This window comes from Furipterus horrens, unplaced genomic scaffold, assembly GCF_987537825.1.
Source record: "Furipterus horrens unplaced genomic scaffold, mFurHor1.1.pri manual_scaffold_2, whole genome shotgun sequence".
NCBI lineage: Eukaryota > Metazoa > Chordata > Mammalia > Chiroptera > Furipteridae > Furipterus > Furipterus horrens.
The window spans coordinates 1,101,430-1,120,683 of NW_028327172.1; the positions used below are offsets into that span (position 1 = coordinate 1,101,430).

Sequence of the window (19,254 nt, forward strand, 5' to 3'; positions counted from 1 at the left end):
CGGGCAGGGGGAAGGGCCCCAGGTTTTCACAAGTTCCACATCCAACGCAGGAAATCAGACAAAGAGACAAGGACCTCAAACAAAGAAAGAGAGCAGCAGGCAAGTAGGAAGGAGAAGACGACTGAAAAAGAAACACATGGATGAGATCAAGTCAAACATGGATTCTGCAGAAGAGCTAACACTGCGGTCCTTGACGGGGAAGGGGAGACGCCGCCCTCAGGACGAAGAGGGGCGCATGACAAGACGGTGCTGGGAGGAAACGGCAGCTCGGGGGCATGGGGGGAGCACAGCAACGTTATGACAGTGGCCTTGGGAACTGGGTGGCACGGCTAGCTGCCAGGCGGTTGGGCCTCACTGCGTCGGCCGTTAGGGAAGCAGGGAACTTGGACGGAATGCTTTCCCGGTGAGACGCTGAACCAGCAGTTAAACAGCTCCCCCCCAAAAGGCACTCAGAGTTCTTGCTGAACCCCGTCCTGGCCAAGGGGGTGCCTCTCGAATGCTGGTCTGGCTTCGTATCAGCCCAGAGACCCAGGTGGCTCTCGTGTAAGAGACCGTTTAAGGGCTGTTGTAGGACCCCCAGCCGAGCTCCCCCACCGACAGGGAACGTGACCATGGGACATCAGACAGTCCCCTTCAGAGCCAAGAGGAAGGCAAGGATGTCGGCTTCCCGCCGCCCACTTCACGGTCACTGCGGGGGCAGGAAAATGCCCTCCCGCCCGCCCCGGCCACGGAACTCACGCGAGACAGACGTGCCGGAGAAGCATACGTGGGCGTGGGATCACACGGCACCTCCCGTGCATGCAGGTTGGACAGGGACCTCTGAGCAACTTGCCAACACGCAGAGACCGCCCCCTTCAATGCCACCTGCGGCTAAGACAGAAGAGGACGTGGGGGCGGGCAGTCCTGGGGCGACTGGGACAAGCACAGGAAAGGGGGCGCACGGCTGCTGGGGGTTGAGGCGCCCCACCCTTCCTGGCCCCGGGGCCCCCAGCCCCCCACCGGCCCCTGAGGGAGGCCCCTCCCAGGGGCGAATGATGCCGGTTCTCAGAGATTCCCCGGTCGCTGCTGCTTCTTTACAGCGACCGGCATGTTAAAACCATCGCTAGCTCCAAAGAGGCACATTTCGGGGTGGCAAACTCTGTTCCCAGTCACCCAGGTGTCCCAGCCAGAGCTGTAGGACAAGAAAAAGAAACCTGAAAGGAAAGAGTAGTAGAAAGAAAAACTTCCCTGCGCCCTCTGGGAGCCGGGACGTTGGTCCCCAGGGGACACGGGGAGCAGAAAGTGCTGCCGGCCCAGGGGCTGCAGCCGCTGGCAACGGCAGAGAATGAACCCTAAAACGCCAGCTTCCTCCGCGCCGTCCACCCAGGTGAGCACCTGGTCCTTTGCCGACCTGCCTCTGAAAAAGCGTCAGACTTTCGGGGGGAAGAACGACAGGCGAGTCCCAGCAGGCTCTGCCAACAGGGACGACTTTTGACAAGGCCTAAAGCCCACAGACTGTAAAACAGGAGATTGGGACATTCGATGAAAGTAAGGTTAAACAAAGACTAACTTCTCTGTGTCGAAGACGCCACAAGCCAAGGGAAGATGGGAGCCATGTGGGGGGCGGGGGTGTGCAAGGCGGCCCCGAGGAGCGGCCCGTCCCCGGGGTGGGGGCCTGCGAGCCGGGGAGCGTGACAGCTAGCGAGGCGCCCTCAGGTGCAGACAGCACAGATGCCAGCTCACACAAAACGGGGGTGTCGGGCGGACGGGAAGTGGCCGTCCCAGAAGCGGGGCCACCGGTGCGCGCGGGTGCAGACGGGACGCGGGAAGCTCCCCACGCAGCGTTACCGGAGCCGTGGCCACAGTGGGGCTGCTTCTCGAAGGACAGATGGCAGAAGATTTGGGCTCTGGCTCCCACGCATTAGGGGAAACCAGGTGGACGGCACCTGGTGATCCATCTTACTGTCACCAACAGCGACACAGGCAGGCGCCCCTCTCCCGGCTCTGAGCCGCACGGAGGACCCACGTGACCTGAGCCGCATTCTGGCCTAAAAGGTCCACGTCAGTCAGCCGGGAAGAAACTGCCTGACTTGTGCCAGTGAGGGACACTCTTCAAGACAACGGGCCAACACTAGGCTTCGAAATTGTCCATGACCCAAGAGAGCCCCCGCCCACCACCCCCCAACATGTGGAGGATGGTTCTAGGTGAGCAGAGACAAAGGGGCACCACGGTCCAAGGCAGGGTGTGGGCCTTGCCCGCTCACCACGCACACGGGGGCCTCCAGGCATGTTTGCCGACCCCGAGCCAACCCCGTGGCCGTGGCCACCTGGCCCGGAGGAGGGGGTGTGGGGCCCAGCCCCCAGCCGGCCCTCCAGGCTCAGCCGGGGCGGGTGGCGGGAGCATGTGCACCTCTGCACTGTGTCTGAGAGGGGCAGGCACTGAAGCTGGGTGCCCACGCGAACTGGGGGGTGGCCCCTGCCATGCTGGGGACCCGGCGGCGCCCTGCCCCGCGCCCCGGTCACAGAACCCGGCCACGCTCCCCCACGGGGTCCACAGAGTTAAAAGCAGGGCCCCACAGCTGCCCGCGGCCGCAGCCAGCGTCTGGAACACAGCGAGAGGCGTGGCGAGCGGGCTGCGGGGGGAGCCAGCGCGATCTTACTGACACCGCAGTTTTTAAACGAGACCATGAATTATATGTGCCTGGATGTGAGGAGGACACGTTTCAGATGGATGGGCCCCTCTGGTGGGGCGGGGCGGGCAGGGGGCGCCCGGAGTGGAATGGGGTTTGGCACGTCTCGTTTCGGAGGCCCAGGGCTGGGGGGTGGGGTGCCGCAGCCTCTTCCTATTTTTACTCTCACCTCCTGGCGTATCTTAAAGGGTTCACAGCCGTAAAACACCGGGAAAGGGCATTTGCTGAGAGTCAGGTCTGACTTCTGAGAACAAAACCAAACAAAACCTCCAGAAACTATAGAGCAGGGTAAACAAGCGCTTCCTCCCTGGGCCTGTGCGGTGGGCCCCGCGCATTCCAGGCCGGCACAGGAACCCGGCGAGGGCGCCTGCTTTTGCCATTACAGCTCGGCCGGCCTCGACGCCCAACACAATGAGAAAGACGTGAAGCGGAAATCGGAGGACGGGCGGGGGGCGGGGGGGGCCCCCGCAGCCCTTCCGTGGGCCCCAGAGAGCCAGCGGAAGAGCCTTCAGAATGATGAGGGGCTTCAGGAAAGTCGCCAGACGCAAAACACATATTTCACCTCAATATCGCTTACTCTGCTCCAGCCGTGGCCTGCGAGAAGATAAAGGAGGAGAACACACATCTCGTTCCCAAACAAAAGAAAACACGAAGCCAAAGAGCAGGAAGACACTGAGCAATGACCCTCTTAAGAAACGCGAGGGGTCCCTCGGAAGAACACGACAAGCTTTAATGAGAAATGCATAAACAAACTTGGGGGGCAGAAGAGAGAAAGAAAAAACACATCCTGTGCTGGGCAGGAAGTTTATAAGAGCCAGCTCTTCCCAAATTAATGTATAGAGTTGCCAGATTTCCAAGCAGAATTCTAATGGGATTTATTTGGGGGCGAGGGGCGTGCCGGAGCGGGGGAGGGGGCTGACAAGACGCATGTGGAATTCATCGAGAAGGGAAAATGGGCAGGGAGCACTAGGAGAAGTCTGAAAATTAAAAGCGGGCTTCACAGGGGGAGGTGACACGGCTGTGGGAGTGGGGTGCCCGGCAGTGCCCCCCGCCCCGGCCACACTGGCCAGGAGAGCACACTGAGGCTCAGAGACACAAGGTCACACGGCCGCGTGCTGTGGACGCCGCCACAGGCCGGGGCCCAGAACCCCAGCGCCTCTGCTTTGTGATGTTTTCTGCAGGCTGTGGAATTTCTCCTGGCTCCTTCTCCAGCCCCCGCAGCGCGAGGGCACGGCCCCTAAGGTGCGGGGCACACGTGCTGGGAGAGTCAGAGAGCTGGATGCGGGAGAAAGTCGTCCGCGATAAACTCGAGGGGAGCGTGGAGCCCGCTCTCTGCACTCTGAGCACTTGGGAGGGAAGGACGGGCTGGTGCCTGGTACATGCCTGCACATCGGAAACGTGTTCCTCACATCTAGCTCAGGGGCCACAGGGATCCTCCTGCCCAAAACAACAGGAAAACAGATAAAAACCACAGAAAACCCCAGGCCGTGAACGACAAGGGCCCTAGGAGACGGGGAAGGGTCAGGGCGCACCCCCCAGCTGCCCGGCCTGCGTCCTCGAGAGCGTGCTCAGGCCTCGGTGCAGGAAGGAGGGACGGGGGTGGTGGGGGAGGCCCGCAGGGTCCCTGGGAGGACGAGAGAGCTGAGGGTCGGGGTCGGGGAGGCCCAGGCAAGGCAAGGCCATGGGGCCGAGCGTCAGAGAGGGACCCGCAGGGAGGCCCCGCGGCACGTGCCCGGGAGGACACTGTCCAGGGCTGGGCAGAGGTCTGGCTACGGCCTGGGGACATGTGTTCAATGTACAGACACACGCAGCGTAGCTTCAAAGCAGGAACAGACCTTCAGAAAGTGCACGAAGCCAAAAGTGATGGCATGGAAAGGAGAGGGAGACAGACCCGCAATTGGAGCCAGAGATCAATGCCCCCCTCTCAACAGTCAGTCGGAGAGGCCCAGCAGGGAGGCGGGAGACTTGAACAGCACGCCAGCCAGCTCGGCTCCGCTGACACTTACGGAACGGGCCGCTCAAACCCACATTCCTTCCCGGGGAGCACGGAGCACCCAGCAACGTGGGGCCTGTTCTGGGCCATAAAACAAGACTTAATAAGTTGAGAAGGATTCAAGTCACACAGTTATGTTCCTGGACCATAAGGAATTAAATTATAAATCAATAACAGAAAGACCCTTGGAAAACGCTCAACTATTTAGAATTGAAATAACACACTTCTAAATGATCCATGAGTCAAAGAAAAATCAGAAAGGAGCCTGGGAAGTGTTCTCGGCAGAGTGGACGTGGCGGCCCGCGGACGCCCCGCTTTGGGGGCCGGGGGGCCGCGGGTCCCGGCAGAGAGTGGGGGGCGGGGGGAGGCTCGGTCAGTGATCTCAGCTCCCACCTTAAGGAATATAGGAAAAAATGCACATTAAATCCCAAGGAAGCACAAGGCAGGAAATGGTACAGATCAAATGGAAATCGACAAAATGGAAAACATAAAAAGAGAAAAAAAAATTGATAAAATCAAAACTCGCTTCTTTTAAACAGCGACAGCAACTGAGAAGCCACCAAGTGCCACTCTCAGGAGTGGGGGGTGACGTCACCACAGACGGCGCAGATAGTACATAATCCTCTGGGGATGTGAGGGACACCTTTTTGCCGCAAAGCTTGGCAGGTCTGTTGGGATGGCCAGCCTGCTCGAAAAACACAGCCGATGAAGGCACCATCAGAAAGCACAGAGCACCTGAGAGGGAAAGGTGGAGTTAAAGGCGTCTTCACAGAAAAAAAAAACAAAACAAGAAAACTTCCCCACCAAGGAAGCTCCAGGCCCAGACGGCTTCCCTGGTGGGTCCTACCGAACATCGGAAGAAGAAATGGCTGCGCTTATGTACAAACTCTTCAAAGACGGTGAAGGGGGGTGGGGGGGGGCTATGTGACAGCCCACGCTATGAGGCCAGCGTTACCCCAACCCAATCCCAAAGACCGTCCAAGAAAACCACAGACCGGTGTCCCTCCAAACCCTACGTGCGAACATTCTAAATACGATGTCACCAAACGGAATTCAGCGATCTATAAACCGGGGACCATGCCATGACCGGGTGCTGTCCATCCCAGGAGCGCAGGGTCGGCATAACACCTGGAAATCAGTCGCTCACCATGTTCGCAGATTGGAAAAAAAGAAAGAAACCCATAGATAGGACCCACTCCAGAGGTGCAGAAAACGCATCTGACAAAATACAACACTCATTCCTTATTAAAATAAAAAATACACAAAGCCCTTGGCAAACGGGGGACAGAGGGAGCTTCCTCCCTCCAGCACAGGGCACCTCGTGGAGAAGGGCTGTTAGGAACAGAACCAAGATGAGGGAGTCTGCTCAGCAGGTCCCCAGGGCATTGTGCCGGAGGTGGTCACTAGTGCAATCGGGCAGGAAAAAAAAATCGCCCGGTGGGAGAGGAGACTGCTTTCGTCACAGACGACCCGAGCAGCTCACCCAAGGGAGCCTCCAGGAAAAGCTACAGGGGCTAATGAGTGGGTCTGGCAAAGCTTCAGAACATAAGACTGATACGGGAGGTCACTTGTGTTTCTATAAAATAGGAACAATCAGATGGTGATCTTAAAAAAACCCACTTCCTAAGAGTATCCAAAATTAGGACTGACTCTGAGAAAGGGGGTAAAAGGCCTACATTTTGAAAAACAGAAAACATCAGTGAGAGGCATAAAAGAATCACGGGCTGGGAGATCCCATCACTGCTGTGGGGACGGCGGTTCTCCCTCCATTTCTTTTTCTTTTGGAAATATGTTATTAATTTATTTTTAGAGAGAGGAAAAGGGAGGGAGAAAGAGAGGGAGAGAAACATCCGTGTGTGGTTGCCTCTCATGCACACCCCCAACTGGGGACCCGGCCCGAAACCCAGGCCTGTGCCCTGACAGGGGATTGAACCAGTGACCCTTTGGTTTGCAGGCCGGGGCTCAGTCCACTGAGCTGCACCCACCAGGGCTCCCACCATTTCCTGATGCCATCCCAGTCAGAGGCCCCATCGCTCAGGGCCTTGGAAATGCAGAGGGCCCAGAGCTGCCCTAACAACCCTGAACAAGGAGAGCAAAGCCGAGCTAACAGTCTATGAATTAGTTAAGATTAGAGTAAGCAAAACGGACTGGGCCTGGTGGGCAGATATTCCCACAGATCGAGAGGGTAAAACACGGGGCCCAGCAATAACCCCAGACTTCTGCAGAAACTGTCACTTGTCCAGCAAGTCCCCCAGGGACGCTGGGATAGCCACGTGCAGTAACAGTCATGATAATAACGTGGAATCACACCTCACCTCATAACCAAAACTTAATTCAAAATGGATCAGAGGCTGACGCAGGAAACGCGAACCCCACACACCCAGGAGAGCCCCTCTGGGAACGGGGGCCTCCGGGCCCGGAGCGCAGCCCCCGAAAAGGCAACCCTGCGCGCTGAAACGCGCCAAGAAGGTTTACGGTCTGCTCTTTCAAAGACACGGTCAAGAGGATGCAAAGAGAGGACGCCGGCTGGAAGAAAATGTTTGCCCCGCAAATATTTCACAAAGACGTGACCCAGAAGATAGAAGGAACGCTCAGAAAAGCAAAAACAAACAATGTACCAAAAAAAAAAAAAAAAAAAGTGCAGACACTTCATCATAAGAAAACAAACCACCCGGTTTTTAAAAAGTGGGCACAAGATGAGACGTGACACCTCATTAACGAGACAAACGGGGGGCCGGGGCGCACGTGGAAACGGAGGAGCCCCTCGGTCGCCGGGGAGCGCACTGAGGTCACAGGGCGCCCGCCCCCGAGGACGGCCGGCTCGCAGGCCCGGGCAGGCGCCCCCCCCCCCGCCCCCGCGGGCGGAAATGCACGACGGGCCGCTGGCACTGTCCCTCCCGTGCCCAGCTCGACATGACCCTCCCCTGTGGTCTGAAGTCATTCTCCTCCTCGGCATTTACCCACGAGAAAAGGAAATGGCTGTCCTTGGACAGACTTTCACATGGACGTAAATACTGCTTTGTTTTCCACCGTCCGAAGCTGGACGCCGCCCAAGCGTCCACCAGCGCGAGCGGACACACGGGCGGTGCTGCGGCCCCGGGCCGCGGAGGAATGCGGCCGCCGCACGCGAGGCCGGGCCCGGCCCCCAACCGTCCCCCGGGGAAGCGAGCCAAGCAGAGCAGTATAGCCGACGCTTCCATTTATGGCAAACTCCATACCGTGCAGGCTGACCAGGTCACGGGGGCCCGGGCGGGGGGGCTGGGGCGCGGGGCGGGGGAGGCGCGAGGCGGCGGCTCTCAGGGGCTCCTGCGAGACGGGGGCTTCGCCCTCACCTGCGTGGGGGCCGCGCGCTGCGCGCCACTCCTCCCTCGGCAGGGCTGGCTGGGAAAATTAAAAGGCAGATGGCGAACAGGGAAGAGGTTCTGACAGACGAGGGGATCCTACAGTGAACACACTAAATGCACTTGGAAGTCCACGGGAAACATTAGCACCCGAAGAGGTTTGCCAGTGCGCACCGACAGCGGCCTCTTGCCCCAGAGACGCTCACGTCCCCGTCCTGGAGGCTGGAGTCCGAGACCCAGCTGTGCACAGGCTGCCCCCCGCCCCCAGGGCTCGCTCATGGGCGTGCAGACCTCTCCCTGTGTCCCCACACGGCCATCCCTCTGTGGTGATCAGGACACCAGTCACACTGGATTAGGGCCACGCCAACGACCTCCTTTTACCTTCAGCACCTCTTTAAAGACCCCGTCTGCACATGCAGTCCCATTCTGAGATACATTTAGGGGACTCAATTCAGCCCATAACACACCCTCACTGGGAACAAGCGAGCAAGACATGAATAGACAGGTCACAGATTCGGAGACACGAGAAAGGGCAAACACTTCTCACCGCGTTGGTATCCGGGCCAATGAGACACAGCATTTTACCCCGGGGGTTCCTGTGTGCCGGCCCCTCCAGGAAGCAGAAATGCCTCAGGAAGCCAGGCACGGCACTGGGGAGGTGCCCCGAGCCCCCGGGAGGGAGCCACAGGGCCCACGGGCTGCATCCTCCACTGGGTTCCGAAGGCGGGCAGATCCCACAGGCCTTGGCCTGCACATGAATGGCAAACACTGCTCCAGCACAGCCAGCAGGTCTGGACCCATTGTACCAGCCAGGTGACCTCGACTCTGGGGGTGTGGTCTGTTTGGAGTCCCAAAGCCACTCGGGCAGGCGGGCGGGCGAGGGGCTGGGGAGGGGCGAGCCTGCCACCCTAGCCTGGGCTGTCCTGCCCGTGCCAGTCTCCCCAGATCCGCCTGGTGTGCATCAAGCCTTTGAAGTGGAAGGGAGCCACCTCACCCACAAGGGAGGCACAGGCAAGGCTGCCACCAGGGGAACTCAGGGTCCCAGGCCCTCGGCCCTTCGGGCTGGCTCACGGCCCCTGCCCCCAGGACCAGAAACCCAGGGCGCCCACTGTCAAGAGGGGTCGTACCTGCCCAAGACGGTGAGAACCACGTTGCTTATCCGAGCTTCAAATTTAGCTGGGCGGTGTCTGTTTTATCCGGCGACCCTCGGCCCGGGAAGAGCTGCCGGTTGATTCAGGGGAGGCACGTCCCGCAGCACAGGGGTGACCTGGGGGAGGGGCAGTGAGGAGGTGGCCATGGGCGCCCAGGGAAGGACCCGCGGCTGTGGAGGGGACGCAGCTGGCAGATAATCAGAGAGGCCAGGACTGAGCGTGGGGGGTCCGCCCCGCAGCAGAGCCCCCAAACCCACCGCCCCCTCTCATTAGCCTCACATGACTTTGAACCCAGTTTCTGGTCACCTCTCTGTGAGTCACATGTCACCTTCCCGTGAGGGCCTGGCCTCAGAGTCAGCAGTTTATGAAAAGGAGAGAGCCTGCTGGACTGCTGGCTGGGCCCCTCCGCAGCTCTCTTTCTTCCCAGCCCCACCGCACAGTGGCCCTTCTGACATGTCCCCGCCGTCAAGTCTCCTCCACCAAAGGCTGGAGCCCTGCATCCCACGTGGGCCTGGGGACCAGCAGGGGACGGCCTGCTCCTCCCCGTCTGTCCCCAGCAGGCAGGCCGCAGCCCACGGTCCACCTGGGCCCTGCCCTGTGCGCCCTCCTCATCTGCAGCGCCTGCGTCATTCCCGTCCACAGACACACCAAGGGGGGCCTGCAGCCCCCCGCCCAGGACGGGCCTCTCGGAGGGGCACCCGCCCCCCCTCCCTGCAGGCTCTGCTGCTCTCCTGGGAGCAGCCGCCAGGCCCAGCGCCCTGAGCCCTCTTGGGTCCCATCCCCACCCTGGAGGCTTCCCGGGGCCCTTCTCTGCTGCGGCCGGCTTGGTGCTCCTGACAACGCCACCCCTGCCCTGCGGAGCGCGCAGGGCGCCGCGGGGTGCAGACAGGGGACGGGGAGAGGCAGCTACAGGCCCTGGGGACTGGGTCCTGTGCGGCGGGTGGGGCTCAGGCGCGGCGGTCTCCGGGCGCAGGGCTGCCGCGGGGCGCGGGGAGCACCCTCCGAACACCAGGGGGCGCCGGGCCGGAGGCCGCGCCGGGCGCGCGCGCGCCATTTCTTCCGCCCGTGGCCCGGAAGCCGGCGATGGCGCGGAACGTGCTGTGAGTAGGGGGGCCCGCGCGGGGAGGGGCGGGGCGGTCCCGGCCCCGGTTACTGGGGCGCGGACCCCGGCCCGGGGAGAGGGGCGAGGGGTGAGGCCTGCCGGAGCGCGGTCCGAGCCCGGCAGCCGGCGCCGCCGCAACCCCGGGCCACGTGGCCGGACGCTAGGCCCGGAGCAGGCCCCGGCCCGGCCGCGGGGGGCCCACGCTGGGCCCGCAGACCCCGCCCCCAAGGGGCCGCCCAGCCCGCGCGGCACTGGGGCGGGGCCGCGCTGCGCCCCTCCAGCCCCGCCACCCCTCCCCCCTCGGCGGGCGGACCACCCAGAGCTTAGGCCGTGGCCGCCTGCAAGTGCGAATCCGTGAATAAATGAATGCGTTGCGTTGTGAATAAATGAATGCGTGGAATCCGGGGCCGCGGTGGCCCCGAGAACAGGAGGCCCCGTGGCCTCCTGCAAGTGCCAGTCCGTGGATAAAGGGGCGAGCGCGCACACGCATGCGCGCAGGCCGTTGATCCTGGGGAGCAGGGCCGTGCGGGGTGCCCGCATGCCCCCACCCCCGGCCCAGGCGCCCAGGCAGGCTCCGTGGCTGGGGCAGAGCGGGGCTTTGGGGAGAGGGCGTCAGGGGGCTCAGGGGGGTGGGGGGGACACCGCTTCCTGGAGCAGCCAGGAAGGGGCAGGGGCCCCAAGGAGTGGAGGCTCTGAGCCAGGCCCTGCAGGCCACCCCGGAGGCCACCCTGGAGGCCAGGGACGTGCAGGCAGGAAGGGAATGAGAACAAGGGGCCCAGCTTGCGCGCACGTGCTCTCTTGCTGGCCGGGGGAGCGGGAGGGGGGCCTTGCAGCGGAGCCACGCGGTGCAGGGAGGGAGAGGGTGGGTTTGCGGATGAGTCACCCTGGGGCCACAGGGCGGGAGGTGGCAGCCAGCCAGCTTGTTGTTTGCAGGAGAGGAGAGATGTTAGGTCGAGGTGCTTGCGAAACTGCGAGGGGAGCGGTCAGGGAGGCCGGGGGCTGGGCGAAACCAGCCAGAGGCCGGGGTGGGCCCCACGGGGGTGCAGGGCCTCCCGGAGGCTCAGGGAGCCGTGCTCCAGGCCCCAGCAGGAGGGTATGCAGAGGCAGGCCAGCTTGTTCCCGAGCTGGGGGGGGTCCCAGGCCTCAGGCAGGGGCCCGGAAGGCCTGGGGCTCAGTGGGGGGGGGGAACAGGCTCGCCCTGCCGGCCTTGGCCTCTCACCTAGACCCTCCCATCGGGTGTCTTAGTGCCAGCACCTGGGCAGCCCCCTCGGGCCCCAAACGGTGGGGTGGCCTGGAGAGAGCGGGGCGTCTGAGCCAGTGCCCGCACACCCCACAGTGCCCCTGCAGCGCTGCCGTGGGTCACCGCGTGGGCGGAGCCCCCTGGGCGGCAGCTGTCTGCCTGCACTCCCACGAGGGCAAAGCAAGGCCTGTACCCTTCAGGCCCACCTGCCCTCCCGGCCCCTTGCCGTGTCCACCCTGCGCAGAGGCTGTGCCACAGGGAACCTCTGCCGCGGTGACTGCCACATGCGGACTCAGTCCCCCACGCGGCCCAGAGAGACGGTACCCAGCCATTCAGTTCACATGCCCTGGCCCAGCCACGAGCCAGCACCCACTCCGCCCTGCTCCCTGCAAGACGTCCCACTCGGGTCCTCTGACGCCCTGGCCCTTGGTATCTGCCCGACATGGGAGGCAAGAGCCAGCGTGGGATTTGGCCACAGTGAGCCCCTTCCTCGGTGCTCGGTGCTGCCGAGGGGTCACTGGGGTGGCTGAGACCAGCAGAGACCCTGGCACCTACCCCCCACCACGACCTGCCCCTGGGCTCCTGGCCGAAGTGTGGTCCCCGTGGAAGTGCAGTGGCTCAGAACTACAGCCACCTCTGCCCACCCGGGGGGCTTTCGGGGTGCGCTTGGGGCTGGTGGACTGCAAACCCCCCGTTCCCTGAGCCTCCTGTGCCGGCGGAGCCGGCACTCTCCTGCACGGGGTGTGGAAGTGGCCCCGTCCCCACTGCGTGGCATAGCCGGGGTCTGCAAGCTGCCTGTCCACCGCCTCGCCCGGCACGAGGGGGTCAGTGGGTGAACTGTGTCGTCAGCGGGCCTGCCACGGGGGGCCCACTGCTGGGATGGGGACAGCCATGTTGGGGCCCAGTGCCTGTGGGACTGTCACTTGCAGCAAACACATGTCTCTGAGCCTCACCACCAGCCTGTTTGGGGGGCTTAGGGGTCTATCCCCTCTGGCCTCTGTTTGTTTCTTGAATCATTCATTGGCCCCTTTCTAAAGGCTGGCCGCGGGGGTCACCAGCCCACATTACCCCAAGATGGGGTCGGGGGACTGGCCTCCCACACTGGGCAGAACCATGTGAGTGAGCGACGGGGCCGTGGGGGCCTTAGGGGGATGGCCTGCGGAGAGCTGCCCCCTGTGCCTCCCAGCCCTGGGGCCCGGGCGCGCAGCCTGCTCGGGGGGTTCCAGACCAGTGTGGACGTGAGTCTCTCCCTCGCAGGTACCCTCTGTACCAGCTGGGCAACCCCCAGCTCCGCGTCTTCCGCACCAACTTCTTCATTCAGCTGGTGCGGCCCGGCACGCCGCAGCCCGAGGACACCGTGCAGTTCCGGATCCCCATGGAGTGAGTCCGCAGGACCGGAGGCGGGGGCGCCGCTTCCTCCCGCTGGGGAAACTCCTGCAGGCCGCCCCGCAGGCTCTGCAAATATTGACGGAGACCTGCTGTTTGCAGAGGCCGCCCGGCCCCCCCACCCGGGCCAGCGGGCTGGAGGGCCTCGGCCACCTTCTTTCCTGCCTTCTTTCCTGCCCCCTCCTGCTGCGTCCGTCAAGCTCTGCCCCCAGGCTCGGCCCTGTCCCCAGAGCTGCTGACACCACAGCCGAGCCGGCTCCTTTCCCAGGCCCCTGGCCACCCCAGGGGCACAGCTGCCCTGTCACCCTCGCCGTAGGGCACTGCTCGGAAGCCCAGGTGTGACTGTCCCCGGCGTGGCCCAGCCTTGGCCTGTGCTCCCCTGAGCTTTCAGGGCCAAGGGCGGGTGCGGCTGAGGGCCTGAGTTTCTGATGCACCGAAGGTGAAAAGCAAACCAGACCAGAGCCCCCCAAATACAGTCACTTTTTGGAAGTGCCGGTTAGGACCCTGGGGTGGGGCAGCAGCTGCAGACTGGGCCACCCCAGGGCTTCGGACGGCAGGTCGGCCTGGGCTCCCAGCAGCCAGGGAGGGTCCTCGGAGCCTGGCCTCTCGAGTGGGAGCCAGTGGGAGGGTGACCGGGCCTGGTCCCTCCAGGGCCCCCTCGCTGATGCGTCAGTGGGACAGTGCTGGGGGGGCGGGGGGTGCAGCCTGGCCACTGCCCGGGCTTTTCCCTCATGTGGCTGATGAGGCTCGGCCCCCAGCTGCCCCACCGTGTAACCTGGGGGCTTCGCCCAGAGGTCGGACGGCCCCCGTCAGCCTGGCTCACGCGTCCTCTCCCTCGCCCTCCCCAGGATGACCCGGGTGGACCTGAGGAACTACCTGGAGCGCATCTACAGCGTGCCCGTGGCCGCCGTGCGGACCAGGGTGCAGCACGGTGGGTGCCTGCGCGGGGCCGCTCCCTGCCGCTCCCCCGTGCGCCCCCGCAGCCGCGCCGTGGGCCCGGTTCCTGGCACAGGAGGACGCTGAGGCGGCTTCAGGGCCACACGTCTCCCAGGCAGAGCCGGGTTGGGGCTGAGCAGAGCCGCGGGCGGGCCCCCAGGGCTGCCCCGAGCGCTGCCAGAGCGCTCTCCCCTAACCCTTCCTGGGGACCCCGGTCCAAGGTGCCGGCCAAGAAGCCAGTTGCCTGAGTCTTTGGAGCCACGTTCAGGTTCTTAGCAGGAGCCGTGAGCACAGCCTGCAGACTCGAGACAGCACCCTCGGGTGTGACACGGTCTGTGCAGGGCCGTCCTAGAAGGGTCCCTGGCTGAGCTGCGCTGTGCGTGGTGTGCTGGCAGCAACGGGTCTCCCCCCAACAGGTTCCAACAGGAAGAGAGACCACAGGAATGTCAGGGTGAAGAAGCCGGACTACAAGGTGGCCTACGTGCAGCTGGTGAGTGTGTGCGCGGGGCCGCGGGGCTGCTGGCAGTGACCCTGGGGGGCGGGGGGTGCACGTCTGTGCAGCAGCCACGTCCTGGGGGCCGGGGGCGGGCAGGATCCCAAGGCCCGCTGGCTCATTGCTGGTGCACAGTGCAGCCCCGATGAGCCGGGGGGAGGGGACGGGCTGGGGCACTTTGGAACTTCTCAGGGGCCACCCTTGTTGAGCCTTGGAGCTCTGAACGTGCTGCGGGCAGAGCAGGCCCACCCAGGCCCAGGGGATTTGGGTTCTGACAGAAACCAGATCACGCTGAGCTCAAAGGCTGCCTGCTCGGGAGGGCCGGATCTTGGACGGGGCCCAGGCGGGGAGGCGGCCCTCCCTCGGGGTGCGAGTCGCTGCCGGGACCTGGGGCTGGAAGCCTCCTACCCCCCTGCCCCCCACCCCATGCCACTGGGCTGTGGGCGCCAGCACCGCCGCCCCGCTTCTCCCTGCGGCTCCTGCCCGGCCACACGAGCCTTTACTGAGCAAGCCCGGGGCTGCGGCCAGCCAGCTGCTCACTCGCCCGCCCCCGTTCCCGCTCTCCCGGGGTGACGGTGGGCCGCAGGCTGGCGCACTTTCTCGGGCGTGGGACTGACACCGAGGGTCTCCGAAGCCGCTGGGTCCGCGAGCTGCCCTCCTGCTGCTCGAGACCCCCCCCCCCAGAGTCTGTGCCGCAGCCCCGGGAGGAGCCAAGCGCGGCGGCCGCTAGATGGCAGTAGCGTTGTTGGGAACCCCTCGCGGGCGGCTGCGCCGGGGACAAGGCTAGCGTGGCAGCCCTTCTGCAAAGAGTCACGGCTCTTGTCCCGAATGGGGGCCGTGACTGCCTGGCCTAATATTTGCTGGGCATGATATCGGCCAGCGTGGGGGTCGGGGGGGGCGCCGCCGGGCTGATAAAGGCCCCTGTGTCCTCCACGCGGGGCCCGGCCACCCGCCTCGGCCAGGGCAGGCTGCGGGGCAGCCCGCATGTCCACGTTCGCCATGAGGCCCTTCACTGCAGAGCTGTGGTTTTGAGTCATCTGAGCCTCACGTTTTCCCCAGCGCCCCCCACCCCCGAAAAATGAACTGAGCGGGGCTCAGACCTGGTGCCTGCAGCTGCCGCTCTGAGGCCTTTGTGAACCCCAGGTTTTAAGACCCAGGCGGCGGGCTGGGGGGCACAGTGTCCCCGCTGGGCACAGTTCCTGCTGCGCCAAAGTCACCTTTGTAACACACCCCGCCCCCACGCTCCTGCAGATTTTTGCCGGGCCGGCAAACAGCCAGGAGGTTGGTCCCACGCCCTCTGAAGGGGTCCCTTTTCTGCCCCCCACCCTGTTCTCTGCTGGCCTGTCCTTTCGGGCCCCCCTCGGGGCTTCTAAAAACAGCTAATCATAAAGCACACAGAGGGTCAGTCAGAAAGACAAATTAAATCGCCAGATTTATTTTGAGTTGGCTGCCACGGAAAAGCCGGTCCCACTGGGTGGGAGACCCACATTTTTCCCTCCTCTGACAACCTGATAAACATCTCCGCGGCCCCACGGCCCTGGGCGAGGGCCGCAGCAAACAGCGCCGGCCTGCCTCGGGCAGCCCGCTGTTTACACAGTGCGCAGGAATGACTGGCGGGCCCCGCGGGGGCCCGCAGCGGCAGCCGAGCAGACAATGGCCCTGGCTCCAGGATTGCAGCCCGGGCCGGTTTCTTCACTTTTGTGACATTTTTCTGCTTTTCTGCATTTTTCCGCAATCAGATTGCTCTCTCTTCTTTGTAAGGCTTGAGGGTTTTGTTTTTGAAAGTACAAGGTGAATTCTCTAGAAAGGGGCCGCACAGGCACCATAAACAGCTGCCTCTGGTAAAAACAGAATTCCTTTCACCCTTCCTCATTTTCTTCCCCGAGCTGTTGCAAATTGCCATCTTTGTATTTATATTTAAAATGTCATTTTGGGTTTCCCCCACCTCGGAAAACGAGCAGAATCACCTCAATATATTAAACATAAACCCCCATTCCGGGCAATCAGCCCTGCATGTAAACTATTGCCCTTTGGAATTTTAAAAAAGAAAAAAAAAAGGTTTGAAACGTGTAAGATAATCCTCCCGCGGGCTGGCTACCGAGGCAGCGCGGCTGCTTCTCATCACCGCAGGCCCGCGCCCGCTCCACGTGACCCGAATGTATAAACCTCGTTCTCGGGGGGCGCACGGGCCAGGTCAGCTCGCACTTGGCCGCCTGCCCACGTCCACATTTCTTTACAAAACAAGGGTCTGCAAGAACCGAGCGTGCTTGACTGATTTCACGGACGAGGGCGTCCCGGATACTGCCATCCCCCGCCTTCCCTACCTGTCTGGGGTGCGCCTCCCTCCCCCGCAGTGGGGGCTGGCTCCCCGGTCCTCGGGCTGGGGGGCAGGGGCGGCAGGAGCACACGGAACCCGCGGTGAGACTGGAAGGCCCTGGCGCACAGGCTGCCGCCCTACACGCCCCTCACATGCTTCATGTGGGCAGAGGCCTGCGGGTGTTTGGGTGGAACAGGCTTTAGGGGCGCGCACGCTGGGGGCCGCGTTTCCCTGAGCCTCCCAGCCCCCTGCAGACACCCCTAAAGAGAGCGTGGGTGTCACACTGCACTGTCACAGAGCAGTTCCCTCACTGCCGGCCCCGCTGTCACACAGGCCGGCGTCTGCACTCAGGTGTCTCCTCCTCCAGGCAGGGACGTTACTTGGGGAGACATGTGTCTGTGCTGGGGCTCAGGGTGGGAGCCGAGCTCCGGCAGGTGGGTCTGGGAGGGGTGGGGGGCCTTGTCCACATGGCGCGGTGGCCCTCGGGGCCCACGCAGGTCCCCTGCCCCCCGCGGCCGGCCGGAGTGGCCGTGCTGGAGCCCGGTCTTCCTCCACAGGCGCACGGGCAGACCTTCACGTTCCCCGACATCTTCCCCGAGAAGGAGCCGGCCCCAGACAGCAGCTCCATGGAGGAGGAGCTCCTGGAGGAGCAGAGGAAGAAGCAGGGCAGGGACCCCAGGCGCGGCGGGGTCCCCAGCTGGTTTGGCCTGTGACGGGCTCACAGCTTCAATAAAAGTGCTGCGTGTGGACAGAGGACCAGTGACTGCCCCTCTGTCCCTGGGTCTCCACCAAGGCCTCGCCTGCTGGTTCTGGGCACACCCGCTCCCGGCTCCCCCACTGTGCGCACGGCGCCCGGGTGCCGCCTGGCCCCTATGACCACGTGTATGGTCCCAGGACACAGACAAGGTCGCGCCGGCTGCAGAGGCCACTGGGAAGAGCACCCACAGCCGTCCCCAGCATCCACACGGAGAGGCTGGCTCCAGGCGGGGGGGTTGGGGGTTGTTTCGTGAGCACCAGGGCGGGTGTTGGCTGGAGCCTAGTCTTGGCCAGAGCCCCTCCCGGCCGCGGCTCCAGTTTAACATGATTGGGGGGTGTTGAGTGGGCAGGGGCTGCAGAGGGACCCAAGGAAGGTGGTGGTCAGGAGACACAAGTGCAGAGCGAGGCCCTGAGCTGCTGGCAGGAGGCAGGAGCAGGCCTGGAGTGGGGCGGGGGGCAGGCAGGGGCGCAGCCCACGGCGGGGGGTGGGCCTGGTGTCTCGGTGGCTGACCCCCACATCTCGGGCCCCTGAGGCTTGTCCGTGGGTCTGAGCTGTGCCCTGAGCCCCACCACAGCCCGGCAGCTCCCTGGACGGGGGGGGGGCAGTGGGGAGCCCAGACTGTGAGCCCCTCTGCGGCAGAGGCGCGGGGTGTTGATGTCAAGAGAGGGGATCGGCTAGAGATCTCAGCAGCGAGGAGACCAGCACATGGCTGCCTGCTGTAGTCTGGGCCCTGTCCCTCCCGGGGCTGCAGGGAGAGGCGGAAGTGGGGAGCTGGCTGGGCGAGGGACACCCGACAGGATGGCTGTGGGGGGCAGGCACCCCCGTGGCAGGGGGGAGGGTAGGGCAAGCTCTGCCCTTCGGTGTTGATTTAAAGTGACGGGAGGCCCGGAAGTGGCCTGCTGCTGCAGCAACGGCCTTTTCCTCAGAGAAGCAACTCCTGGGGCCCTGAGGACCCCAACTCAGGGCTGGGGGCGGAGGGGATCACGTCCCTCCCCAGCTACCCTTCCAGCCCAGCCGCCCCGGCACCGCCCCTCCCGCCGCGCCTTGGCTTTCAGACCCTCCCTGCGGCCCCGGGGCCCCTGAAGGGCCAGGCCTGCTGCCCAGCGGGGAGGGCAGGCCCCCAGCCTCAGAGTCCTTGGCGCCACACAAGCCCCCACGCCCCAGAGCCGCAGAGCCCCTGCGTGAAATGTTAGGGTGCAGGCGGGGCGGCGGGGAGGGAGCGCGGGGTGGGGGTTGCCTGCAGGAATCCAGGAAGTGGGCCTTCAGCGGGGGGCCGCTGGGCCCCGGCCCCAGGCACAGCTTTGAGGAGGGGCTGGCGAGTCTCTCCCTTCCCCACCCAGGCGCCCTGGCTCCAGGCTTGGGGAGGGAGCCCCCCTCTGCCCCTGAGGCCAGGGGCCCCATGCAGTGGCTTCCCTGTGACTTAGTTTTTCCTTAGCATGGCTGATCTCAGCCCGCTGTGCTCCCCTCCCCCCTCCGGGGGCCCCCCGGCCTGGGCGTATGTCTCTCCACCAGATCCCCACGTGACCGAACAGCCTGCCTGCTCCTGCAGAGAGAACTCACTCGGGACCCACAGCCGCAGTGCTGCCCCCACCCCTCTGTGCCTCTGTGGCCCGGGGGGCTGTTTATCTGCAGGAGGGACAGAGACCTGGGGTGCAGGGTGGGGGTGGGGGCTGCGGCCAGCTGCCTCCCGCACCCTAAGGACAGGGCCCCCCAGCCTCACTCCTCAGCTTGTGCAGCGGACCCAAGTCCGCGACCCCCAGGGATGTACCCCAGGCCCCAGCAGTGCCCCCCCAAGGCCCTGCCGCCCAGGGCCTACAGGACAGCTGGACGCCCCTCGGTGCCTGGTTCTCCCCTCAGGGCCAGCAGAGC

The 19,254-nt window shown here is 64.0% G+C and overlaps 1 protein-coding gene and 1 long non-coding RNA gene across 4 annotated transcripts; one reads left to right on the forward strand and one right to left on the reverse strand.

The window, feature by feature from the left end:
- Nucleotides 1-743: 743 nt before the first annotated feature.
- On the reverse strand, nucleotides 744-9,997 carry LOC150017339 (uncharacterized). The gene is made up of 3 exons (XR_016514357.1): nucleotides 9,940-9,997; nucleotides 9,131-9,270; nucleotides 744-870 (listed from the first exon to the last, which is right to left on the reverse strand). It is a non-coding gene; the product is annotated as an uncharacterized LOC150017339 (long non-coding RNA).
- MRPL23 (mitochondrial ribosomal protein L23) lies at nucleotides 8,967-17,382 on the forward strand. 3 transcript variants are annotated; one of them, XM_090292786.1, is made up of 5 exons: nucleotides 8,967-9,142; nucleotides 12,754-12,876; nucleotides 13,731-13,813; nucleotides 14,235-14,308; nucleotides 17,186-17,382. In XM_090292786.1, exons 2-5 carry the CDS (start codon nucleotides 12,872-12,874, stop codon nucleotides 17,339-17,341), a joined length of 318 nt encoding a protein of 105 aa, XP_090148912.1. In that variant the 5' UTR covers nucleotides 8,967-9,142; nucleotides 12,754-12,871; the 3' UTR covers nucleotides 17,342-17,382. The 3 variants fall into 3 exon arrangements, with proteins under 3 accessions (XP_090148912.1, XP_090148894.1, XP_090148904.1); XM_090292768.1 differs by lacking the exon at nucleotides 8,967-9,142 and adding an exon at nucleotides 10,172-10,254; XM_090292778.1 differs by lacking the exons at nucleotides 8,967-9,142; nucleotides 12,754-12,876 and adding an exon at nucleotides 10,182-10,254.
- Nucleotides 17,383-19,254: the final 1,872 nt, after the last annotated feature.

Bases quoted from the DNA above. Each gene is read 5' to 3' on its own strand.
- MRPL23 (XM_090292768.1), top strand. The intron at 13,814-14,234 runs GTGGGTGCCTGC...TCCCCCCAACAG, and splicing joins GCGGACCAGGGTGCAGCACG to GTTCCAACAGGAAGAGAGAC. The intron at 14,309-17,185 runs GTGAGTGTGTGC...CTTCCTCCACAG, and splicing joins AGGTGGCCTACGTGCAGCTG to GCGCACGGGCAGACCTTCAC.